The 12,490-nt window shown below is 37.7% G+C and overlaps 1 protein-coding gene across 6 annotated transcripts in view; it reads right to left on the bottom strand.

The window, feature by feature from the left end:
- Nucleotides 1-12,490, bottom strand: part of SEMA5A (semaphorin 5A) — a 318,391-nt gene that overhangs the window by 80,920 nt on the left and 224,981 nt on the right. For all 6 annotated transcript variants that reach the window (XM_032118104.1, XM_032118127.1, XM_032118114.1 and 3 more), the window contains one exon: nucleotides 2,160-2,277. In XM_032118104.1, the coding sequence (XP_031973995.1) occupies nucleotides 2,160-2,277 (118 nt within the window). The remainder of the gene's footprint in view (nucleotides 1-2,159; nucleotides 2,278-12,490) is intronic.

Raw genomic sequence — 12,490 nt, 5'->3', positions numbered from 1 at the left:
AAAGGCAACTGGTAACACTTTTTATTCTGAACTAAATGATTGTATAAACAGACCTCTTTCTGATCCAGTTTTAGAAGAAACTGGCCATTCATTAATCTAAAAAAATTTCTACAATGTTAAAAGATCAGAGTAATTTTACTAAAAATTAAGATATGGGAAGCAATTGGGACCAAAAGGGGGAGAATAGGTTTCAAATATTCTGTTATGTTCTGCCTGCAACAGTGTCTTGAATGTATCTAGCACATGTTAAGGATGCACATAGCTCGGTCCCTTACAAAATTAAATTAATTACATCTTGGCTTACATATCCTGTGAGCACAGCACCTAAAAATGCTATTAAACAAATATTTGAGTACCTCACTAAGCAAAATTGTGATCAATTGCAGTTTGTCAGAAGACAGTGTTACCTTAGAGAAAAGTTTCTATGAAGTTTTCCAGTCTGTTCAATAATGTGTTGGTGTATAAGGCTTTAAAACAGTAAAGGGGTAAACCCACACTTTTCAATTTAAATAGATAATTCTAGAATCTTCCTTATATTACGCAATCTCAATCTGCTCAAGGACAAACTTTCTTTGGAGGTTCACTAAGTCTTTGAATCTCAGATCAGCAGTGTAAGTCTCACAGCTATGGTTGACTTTCTAAGCAAGCCTTAGGTGCTCCTCTGCTTTGACTAGACTGCCATACCCTATGCACATGTCATATAATAGATACTAAATAATTGTTTTTCCAGTTGAATGGAACAGAATGGAATTACTCTTTATAAATTATTCCTCCCTCTACCCCATCTTGGCCTCATGTTCTGTATCTACAAAAGAAAATACGGCCTAGTGCCACAATTCAAAGACTGAGCACAGCAGGCTGACTGCCCATGCAAATGTCAACAAAATAAGGCATTTCAGTAATCATGGTATTTCCCCCAAAGCTGCCCCTGATTTCAGCTCAAATGCTAATGCAGATGAATCCAACAGAAGCCTATTTTATTAGTCCTCTATGTGAGAAGATGGATGCAAAGGACAGGAATGGACATAAACATTTTTTTTAAAGTTTTAAAAACTTGAAAGAATGCTTAAAAAATTGCTTTTTAATGTCAAACACAGTCAGAACACAGGAGCACATTCTCAAGGCCCTCAGAATCAGTGTAGTGTTTGTATCTATGAGGCTGCTGCAACACATGTAGAGAGCCAAAGTCAATGCTGGAAGACCTTCATACTGATTTTGCACATCTCTAGTTCACTAAACAAAGCCCAGCTTAAGGGAGAGAAGTGCCATCAAGATATTAAATGGCGCTTGTTAAACACATGGAGATTAGAATATGAACGCCATATGAGCACAAGTTAATAGATGTATGTGCCCCACTGGTGAGTGGGGACAAGATCAAGAAGTTCTTACTAGGAATGAAAGCAGAATTGAGTTGGAAATGCTCCCTCTTCATGGGCAAAAGGACAAAGCAGCAACAATCTCCAAAAAAAAAAAAAAGAGGGCTTAGTAGCACAAGAAAGGTCCTTCTTAACCCTCTTTTTGCATGCTTTGGAGTAAGGGAAAAGAATGAAAATTAAAACAACACCAGAATCACATTAAAAGGAAAGCTATGAATCAATTTTGTTGCTGCTTTTTTATATTATATTACATTTATTCAGAACAATTTTTAAAGAGAAGTGTTAAGCCACTGCAAATATTAACCTTGAGTTTATTGTAATTGTCACCTTTGTCTTTTATCTGGGTGAGATCTAACTCATAGAATTCACCCTTCCAATTCATGAACTTTTAAAGATGTTATTTGGCTTTTTCTACTAGCAATAATAATCCTAAAAGAAAAGATTATACCATTAGTGAATTAACTTTTCCAAAGCAAAATTCTGCAGAGAAAAATACGTCAATATAACTAATCTTAGAAAACATTTGTTTTCAAGGTGGGAAAATAGACATTACAGGTAAAAAACAACCACCCTTTGAAATTACTCTAAATAATTTTATCATATAAGTAGTTTGATAAGAAATAGAAAAGAAACTAGGTATTCTGTTAAAATCTGATGGGAAAACCTAAGGAAAACGGCATTAAATGCAGTTTTCTGAGCTTGAAAAATCGATGCCAGCTCATTATCATGAAATTCACATGGAATCAAAGGTTTTGGGAGACCAATGAATGTATTTGGACTTACTGGACACACAGTAATGCTTTGCTCCCATTGACTCATGCTCAGACTTTCTTCCAGCGTTGTGCATTTCTTCATCACCATGTCCCAGCCACAATAAGGGTCTTGAGATCCAATGCATGCACTGTGGATGAAAACCAATCAGGTCACTGGGACATTTATTTTCATTTGCACTGACCAAATATGTCTAAATAACTATGTAGCATCTCTTCATATTTCATAGGCAGATAGTGAAATTGATCCCTGTTGTGGTATGGCGCAGACAAAATGACAAAAAATGAGGAAAAATGAATTTGAATGCCTACACAAAGCTAGGATTTCTTTTAAGTGCATAGTTGAATTTCTGTCTGCATACATGATGTGTTGTCTAGACTGACTGTTGCACTTAATTACTAGAGAATTACAGAAATTCATAAAAAAGGTATATTGTCTGCTCCAAGTAAAAATTTCAGGAGTTACAGTTCTTAGTCTTTTCTGTCAGTTTTGGAATTATAGGTATCATCTTTTTCAGAAATCAGATGACAATGTTTGTTCTTTGAAAAATAATTAGAAAACCTTCTGATCTATTTTCTGCACCTGTATAAAACCTCTGGAAGTTCAAAGCAGCACTGGTGGCTGCCATCACACCTCTTACATACCACATGCTGCCCTCATCATTCTCTCTTAGTGGCACATGAGGAGGGAAAGAAAAGGATTAGAGAGAAGGATGGTAGTCCAGTTTCATACAGACTCTGAAAGACCCACTGCACAAAACCAGAAGTTCATTTCTCTAAAAGATAGCAGGTTTCTCTTGCTAAGGTCGAAAATTAACAGTCCAGGCAATAGGTCTCCAGCTTCATAGCTAAAGATCCATAAGAAAGGAGGTGGAACTCCCATTATAGTGAAGCATGATATAATTGGTTTCACACTTGTAAGAATAGCTATAAATTACACATAAAAATAATGCATTCAAACACTTTGTTTAGATTGTAAAAATGTTAGACTGATCATTTTTGTTCAACTCAAATCCATGGGCATTATCCTTCTCTCTTTAATTATCTGTTCCCATCACATCTCTGTTGACTGAAGGGCCACAGAGATGATCAAGCAGTGAGTAGAGGCTGAGAGAGCTGGGAGAACTGTTTAGCCTAGAGAAGAGAAGGCTCAGAAAGGATCTCATCAATATGTACAAAACTCTGAATGGAGCATGCAAAGAAAAAGATCCAGGTTCTTCAGTTGTGCCAAGCGACAGGACCAGAGACAGTGGGCACAAACTGAAACACAGGAGGTTCCAACATCAGGAGACACTGTGACAGTAAGGGTGACTGAGCACTGGCTCAGATAGCCCAGAGAGCTTCCAGAGTCTCCTTCCTTGGAGATATTCAAAAGCCATCCACACATGGCTCTGGACAGTTGGTTCTGGGAGGTCCAGCTTGAGCAAGAGATTGGAGCAGATGACTATTAAAGACCCATGCCAGCCTCAAATGTTCTGTGATTCTGTCCTCACTAAATGTGTTTTGCTTGTGATAATTCCATTTATCTCTGGCATTCCTCATGTACTTCCATGTTAACACCTGACCAAATGCAGACTTACGAATTCCCTAGTAGGCTATTTGCTAATACCATCACAGAGGATTCTTAGCCCTTATAAATTTCACAGAATTCATTTCCACATTACACTTGGCAATGTGGATTGCCAGTATGATGTTGGAGCATAGCTCTCATCTGCAAAATGGGCACAATGTAAGAGGCATAACATTGAAAACTCCATGGGTACCCCTAATCAGGATTCCAGTCCAAAGATAAAGCTTTTGGTTTAGAAAATTCAGTGTTCAGAAGAGAGTTCCCACTGATGCTTCTGGCAGCTGTGAGCACTTAGCATTTTTGTAACTCAGGCTACACATGTTTCCATTTAATTATCTATAAAGTAAGAAGGAACATTAATGCAAATTACGGGAGATTTTAAGTGTCTTGCAAGACATAATGTCCAGTATTCTCCTTCCGAGTAACTCTGATAAAGCATGTGTTTTATGAGAAAAGAGTACAAAAACAAATTAAAGGCTGACATAATGCACAACTGGCAATGTTAGCAGTGTTAACATTGAAATGAGAACTTACGCCTCAAAGCTGAAGTGTTCGCTTTTCTAACTTCAAAGTGTTCATACTTATAATGCAGTTATTATGCTTTAGAAACTTTTTATTAAAAACAAAAATATTTCAAAGTCAGTATCCCTTCACTTAGAACCGTACTCACTCTTTTGGGGGAGTAAGCTGATCCTTCTCCCACTCTGCTCTTAGACCCCATTTCCTCTTTTGCTTTTGTTCTCATTTTACCTTCCATTCAAGCAAATCAAAATGGCTTGCACCTTTCATTACGTGTCACTCAGAAGTTTCAAGCAAGGTGCTAGAAACACATTTTGACTGTCCTTACAATTTTATGGTATCAGAACAGATCCTAGTTTCATGGGAAAAAAAAAGTTCTACTGCTAGGACAAAGCATGTTTGATCACTCTGTGAACACTGAATGGGGTTATTTCAGTAGCTGACCAGGTCTGGAGTGCTCTACGGCAAGGTAAAATGAGGTGAATCTTTTCAGAATTTAGTTAAGAAGATCCATTGAGCAAGCGAAAACTATGATTTTAAGAAGTTATTAACTCAGCTAACCTCATGCAGATGACAAGAGGATAACTTCAACCACAAATTAGAGGCATTACCATTCTTCAATAATTTTTCACTTTACACTACAATACAGAAATTAATCCTCTAGGCATATGAACTATTCCAAACAAAGCAACAAGAAATTTTGTCAGAGAAATATTCTTCACATGAGAAACTCTAGTTTTGCTGGGGTTTTTTTACTAACACGCTAATTCATTGTCCCAGTCATTATTACATCTAAGTCTCATATTGTAAAAAGTTTAATTTTTTAAATCTTATATTCAGACAGCAAAAAAAAAAAAAAAACCACACTACTAAACTGTAGTTCAGTATCATCAACCTCTTTCAGTTCACCATGTCAGACATATTCATGAAATGTGGCAGGACCTGACTTAAATAGCTGCCCTGTTCTCAGGTATTGGCACAACAATTCTTTTCTGTTCTTCCCCCTGCATCACATCTCAGAGGGTTTTCTTATTTATTTTTTTCAGATCACCAATATCTCTAAAAAGTGGATATAATTTCTTTAAAATTAAAGAAGTCGGGTAATATGAGGGTAAGTTTTTATCCGTACTGCCTAATTATGCCACCTTTTAAAACCATTTTCTTTCCTTCGAGGGATGATTCTTTTGATTTAATATGTGAATAACAGCAGCTAATTGTTTTTTATCTACTAAGCCTAGATAACGAAACAGATAACAAAAGAAGCTAACAGATAAAAAATCAGATAGAATAAAGCTTATAAGTATGAAAATATCAGAACTTCTATTTAAAATGTGACATTTAAAGGGACTATTCTTAACTTGCAATTATGTGTCCTTTGGAAAATTTCATACTGTTTTAACTCCTTTTAAATGAATCTCTCTCCCAAGCAACAGCAGTAAGAGGAACAGCTCCAATGCGTGCATGAAATAACAAAAGAAACTATACAACATGGCTGTCAAATTTATGTCAATTTTATGTAAGTAAGGAAAGTCAAGAATCAGATACTGCTACACATCTTTATCTCCTTTTCCTCCCAAATCTTTGTCTAAATTAAAGCCATTTTAGGTGCTGCTGTTGAAAAAATTAGGTAAATAAAGTAGGTATTAGGTCTTTCATTTGACAGGGCCCTTTCAGACTGTCACACTGCAAGTAGCAGAGCTGGATAATACATTTTGTCATCTTGTCTCTAGTACAGAGACAAGGTATACTCAAGAAGTATACCTTACATCTCAATTTCAGCAGAGAATGAATGTTTTGTCTGTTAATCCCAGCAGGCACCGGCCCACATCTCTAAGACTTCACATGATTTGTCCCAGCACTGCTAAAATTGTCAATTTTGTGCAGGAAGGAAATTCAGGAATAAAATTAAACTGGTTAATTCGAAGACTCTTGATGCTACTTACGCTGTGGAGTCAGCACTCTCTGCAAAAACATTCAACAGCTTTCGGCTTCTCCTGACTGATTCTAATTTTGCTCTGTGTTGTCACTTCATATTTTTTACTGAACGGAAATGATAGGTAGCAGAGTGTGTCTCCTGCAAGGCACTCATTTGGCAGTGATGGTTCAGTGTGCCTACTGACAGTGGTGCAACACCTCAGCCATGAGTTCTGACTGACTACTAACAAAACAGTAAACCCCCTCACTCTAAAGCAAGTCAGTAAAAGCAGGTCATTTCTTCAGCTATTTTATAATTATCATCAAGTAGGCCAGCAAAACTGTTCTACTTCGGTTATATTTGAGATGATTCATTGAGTCAGAAAGTAAGGCAGAATTGAATATCATTCAGAGCAAAATATATTAAAAATCCCATACAGTTTTAGACTAAAAAGAATTTTTGTGTGTTCCAAAGTACAAAAAAAAACCCCTTCAGTTTAAAAGCTGTATCATAATACCATTAATTTCAAAGAGATTTTTAAAGAGGGCGAGAATATATTCCCATATGAATATACATTACAAGTGCTAATCAGGTATCCTCTTGAGCTGTAACATTTTATTCATACAATATATATAAATGCAAGAGGTGCATCTTCTAAGACTGTTCAAGAAACATTTTTCTGTCTTTACCTATACACAGCATTTTGAAGAACAGTCTCCTGACCCTTTCAATAATTTCCACTGAAATATCTATGCCTGCAGAGTCCCAATTACCATCAAATGTGATTTGACACTTTGTATACCAGGAACTGAACCAGGGTCACCATCTTATTTTGCAGAAGACAGATTCATCACTGCAAATTTGAACAGAAAACTGAAGCTATAAGCCTGTCTCATGTTCCAAATGCACAGTTCTATCCATTTCTGAATGAATACATGAATCTGATAGCAGACAAAGGTACCTATCAGTCATACTATATCATTTCATTACTACTGGTTTTGTAGCTATATACATATATACGTGTGTGCAATGAAGAACAGGCATCCAAAGATACAGATGAATGATGCAGAGGAACATAAATGGTAGGGACACAACTTATAAAAGCCATAGCAGCTCAAACTAAGATGCATGTCAAATATTCAGAATACTGCTTAACCCTTACCTGTACTGGTAAGAAAAGTCAAATCCTTTAATCATCTCAGACACTCTGAGCGAACTACCATTGCTTCCTCTTATTTTAATTTTTGTAATATAGTCAAAATATATTTAGATACCATTCAATCTTTCAACATCTCTGAGAAAACCAGCCTTAAACCTACAAGCTCCCTTCCATCAAATCTGGAATCTGAAATTTATGTATAAAAGTTGTTTATAACACATAATTCACTGAATGTTGATGCTTCCAAGTGACTCTATATGAATCAAATGTGAAGGACAACTTTCAGAGCATGTACTCCATCCTCTCGACGCCGTCCCTTCAGATATACATTGATAATACACAATGTACATTGATTACATACATTAATAAATCGCCTCTCAGTGTTCTCCTCTCAAGGCTGAACAGGTCCAACTCCCTCAGTCTCACCTCATAAAAGAGATGCTCCAGTCCCTACTCATTTTTGTTGCCCTCTGCTGGACCTGTTCCAGGAGCTCCAAGTCTCTCATCCTGAGGAGCCCAGAACTGCACACAGCACTCGAGACACGGCCTCACCAGAGCAGAGAGGCAGGATCAACTCCCTCGACCTGCTGGCAATGCTCTTCCTAATGCACCCCAGGATTCAACTGACCTCCCTGGCCCCCAGGGCACACAGCTGGCTCGTGGATAACTTGTCCACCAGGACCCCCAGGTCCTTCTCCTCAAAGCTGCTTTCCAGCAGGTCAGCCCCCAGCCTGTGCTGGTGCCCAGGGTTATTCTTCCCCAGGTGCAGGACCCTGCCCTTGCCTTTGCTGAATTTCAGAATGTTCCTCTCCGCCCATCCCTGCAACCTGTTGGGGTCCCCCTGAGGGGCTGCACAGCCCTCTGGGGTATCGGCCTCTCCTCCAGCTTTGTGTCATCAGGGAACTCGCTGAGGAGGCATCTGCCCCTTCAGCCAGGTCACTGGTGAGTAAGTTAAACAGTACTGGGCCCACTATTGACCTTTAGGTGACACCAGCAGGCCTCCAACTAGACTGTGATACTGATCACAATCCATCAAGAGCTGGCATTCAGCTATTTCCCAATCCACCTCACTGCCAACTCATCCAACCCCCACTTCCTGAACTTGTCTGTGGGCACCTACAGTTACTAAGAGTAAACACACTGAACTTAGAATTCCTGGATCTTTTGATATTTTTTAAAGCAACAAAATTAATTACATCATGACCTATGAAAACCACACTCCTGTTTTAAATTTTTCTTTCTTAGGTCCCTTTTTTGTTTAAAATAATATCCTACTAATAAAATCTGAAATCTGAATTGCAAATATGTAGTCAGGTTCATCTGGTTTACTTACATCCTTACAAACTAAACTGAAGATAATTTTTCAGTGTATGTAATACCCAAAAAAAGAACTGCCATTTTCAATATGTGCTTGTAATTGAGTCTTGAAGACAGGAGTATGATTTATCCCAGTCTGAGAAATTTATGAGGACTCTGATTCTGGAATATTACTCTGGAATCACTAATTCAGATCAGTCCTCATGAGGTTCTGACATTATAATGCAGCAGCGGATTTCTCATATTTAAACTGGAATAAAGCCTGCATATTTTAAAATCAGGAAATCCACCTGAATATCCAAAAATAACTACTTTGGAATGATTATTTCCAAATAGCAATTTCAATTCCATTTGTTGGCAAGATCTTCAGGACACCTAGTCATGGTTTAGACCACATACTAGCTATTAACTTGTATAGTATCAGTATATAGGAATAATTATTTTACTGTTTAATGTTATAGAGTATTTATTATCAGAGACAGGTTCCTACTGAATGTGAGAGTACTTCTGAGGATGCAAAATCTGCAGCTGGGGCAAAATGAAGGAATGCAAAAGTGGTTGAAATTCTTAATCCAGTAATATTGCTGGAGTTCTAGGAATGAAATAAAGTATATTGTTTTCTTCTGTTAGTTAACTCAGTACCCTTTTTAACACTGTGCTGATAGAGTTTTCTTTTTTGTATGTACAGATTGCTTAACTGATGGCTCACAGAGACACCAAAATAAGAATAAAGAAGTTTAAAGAGCAAAAAGTTAGTGGCAGCAAAATAGCTATAATAACATTACTTAGCAAGACAACCTTGTGACCCAGTAGTATCTTAGGCATATACTGTAAAAAACAATACTCAAAAATTTCCAGAAGTTGGGGGTCTTTTTATGCCAGAGAAGTCACTATTTGTACAGCTTTAGGCAGATGGCACTATTTATTTACTTAGACATAACATCATAGTAAGATTAGTTTTCAAGCCTTTCAAGGGTGTGAAACCTATCTTCTGTCAGAAATACCAATCCTTGACCCTTGCTTGTTAAGATTTTAAAGAACATTGGGCTGATGTCACCTTCCATTGTCCTTTCAGTGAAAGTTGCAGTGAAAACTCCAGTACAAAGTATAACTTTGACAAATTTGCCTCAGAAAAATCACTGCCATGCGGGGTTGCTTTTGAAGGCTACAGCTGCCAATAAAAGAAAGTTGACAGTTTCTTTGTTTCAGGGGACAGAGTCTCTACCCCCATACTACAAATCTTATTCCTTATTACAGACACATAGAACCTTCAAAGTAAACTGCAGACACTGAAATTTTAGACAGTTTAATAGTTATCTTCTCATGATAATTATTCTATTTATCTCACATTATAGTTAATTAGCAGATATATTAAAGTCAGTTGTGCTTCATGCTTGGCCTACTCAACTCTGAAGAAGTACAGAGAGATGGAGAATTCACAGTGAAAATAGCTCCAGTGACTAACGTTGGCGGACTTGTGTAGAAGTTTGATAAACGTGTGAATTGCAATACCCAGGTGATAATAACCTGATCAAACCTTAAGGATTTTTCCCAAGGAGAAGTGAACTGCCCTGCTGCTGTCTGCAACTTGAAGATGGCAGTGTTTTCGGGAGAACTGATTCTCCAAAGTAGTGACATGTCCCAAATGACTTTTCTCTAGATGACTCCTGAAACCAGCATGATTATGACAGGGTGTTCAAAACCAGTCTGACATTGGCAGAATTCTGTATGAGATACGCTCCACCTGCCCCCCTCCATGTATTATTTGGAAACTGGCAATCAAAATAACTAGCATGTGCAACTCATGAATGATGGAAACATTGTGGCACAATGGAAAGCGATGAGCAACCCAAACTATGGGTGTGACAACAGGTTTTACCTGTGGTAAGGTCTGCTGTCACAGTAATAAAGTGCAGCAAACAGCATGTAAAACACAAAAAAAACCCCAAAAACCACCTCAAAATAATTAGTCCCCAAATGTATTTTCAAAGGCCTTTGTTAACAGTGTTTATGGGAGTAGAGTCATGACCAGAGTGAGTGTGCTGAAGCAGAGGGAATGTCTGTCAGAGGCAGCAGCATGTCACAGGGTTCCACCACCACTGGAAAGTGCTGGAGGAACAGACTTATGATATACACAGCATATTGGAGTGATTATTAAGGAGACATAATAAACTACAAATAAAAGAAATAACCATGCTTTAGAGGCTACTGTGGGAAGATGAAACAAAGAATAATGAAAAAAAATTAAAACTGACAATCTCAAGAAATTTATCTGGACACTGAGATATTAGCTTGTGAAAGAGTCTGCTCAACAGAGGGACTGAAGTTGTATTGTCTGAAAGCCCAGCAATAAACCTAAACAAAGAGATTAGATAAGACTAGGCACTGAACATTCTGCCATTTACACAAAAAGACAGAGCAGGTGAGGTAGCACACCTTCAACCTTTTGGCTTTTTAAAGGCTGTTAATCGTACACTATCATGCCCTATTCCTCGATAATTACGTGAAGTAGATACTGAAGAGTACATGTCCTTGATCTGGTGAAGACTCTAGTTATCATTGATGGAATTTCAGGATATAGCTTTGGCACAGTTATACAGCCCTAAGTATGATAAATGTGAATAAATAAAATTAAAATAATCCAAAAAACCCCCCACAATGTTCCAAGGCATTACCTTAGGTAAGGTTTACCCATCACTCTGTTTACCCATTGCTATGGTATAGAAGTAATAGTTAGCAACAATAGTTAGTAATAGTAACAGAAGAATGTGAGTATTAAAGCACCCAGCAATGCAGTGAGCAAGTTTAAGATGCTTCAATGCCTGGAGAAATGTACAGCCCCAAGAAATGTCCTCATACTCTATCCACATGCAAAAAAAAAAAAAAGATCCACTATAAGCCAGGAAAAAACTAGTCAAACCAAAAGTTAATTATAGGTGAGAGAAAGATTACATCTGCATTCTCCAAATAACCTGAGTCCCTAATGATAGATGACAAGGAAATTCCTTTTTTCATCTGGATCACATCGGTAAATCCTATCCTTTTTCACAAAACAGAGCTAGAATTGCTGGTGAACTCTTTAACCAAGAAGAAAGCAAGGATGGCGAGTCTTTTGGTGCAATGAATATTTAATTACTACAAGAGAAGTCGTACAACTACAAAAGACATGATTGAAAAACCCCACAAGGAATCATTTTATCTCCTTTTAAATAAGTCATTCCACTGGAAGATGAGACTTCATATACATCTGGGAAGAGGAATAAATTATCATCTGAGCAGTATTTGAGGCATTTAACTACCGTTCTACTCAGTAAAATGGGAAAGGCACCATTTTTTTTGGTTTGTTTTCTTTTGTTCTAAAAGGCATTTTAAAAGTTAGACAATTAAAGCCCGATTAAACGGAGAGGAATGAATAGCCTGCAGCCATGCATGGGGTCTGTGATTTGAAACAGCAGTCCTAGCCTTTGAGGGCAGAAACATGTTTGGGCCCTGCAGCTGGAATAACATTGCCATTCCTTGGGAATTGTCCTGAAAGAAGCAGAGGTACCAGGGACCTTGGGCATTCACACCTCACTGAAAACAAAATGAGGCTCCAGCCTTGAAATGTCCAAAGTGGACTGCAGGCTGGTGTATTTACACCAGCACACATCCTTTTTCAACTCACTGAACCAAGGAAAGATGAAACTTCCAAGGAAATTGAAACTTGGTCCTATGTAGGCCACTAAACCAACATAAAGCTTGAAGCAGAGACTTGCCCATATACAACTTTTCCCTAAAGTAAGCTTGGCAGGACTTCCAATGGGGCTTCAAGTGTTCTTCTCTTTCAAAAGAAGATGCCAAAAATATGCTACATAAGACAGCATA

This window comes from Corvus moneduloides, chromosome 1 (genome assembly GCF_009650955.1).
Source record: "Corvus moneduloides isolate bCorMon1 chromosome 1, bCorMon1.pri, whole genome shotgun sequence".
In the NCBI taxonomy this organism is placed as follows: Eukaryota; Metazoa; Chordata; class Aves; order Passeriformes; family Corvidae; genus Corvus; species Corvus moneduloides.
Note: the sequence above shows the minus strand (reverse complement) of the source record. Positions and strands in the feature narration are given on the sequence as shown.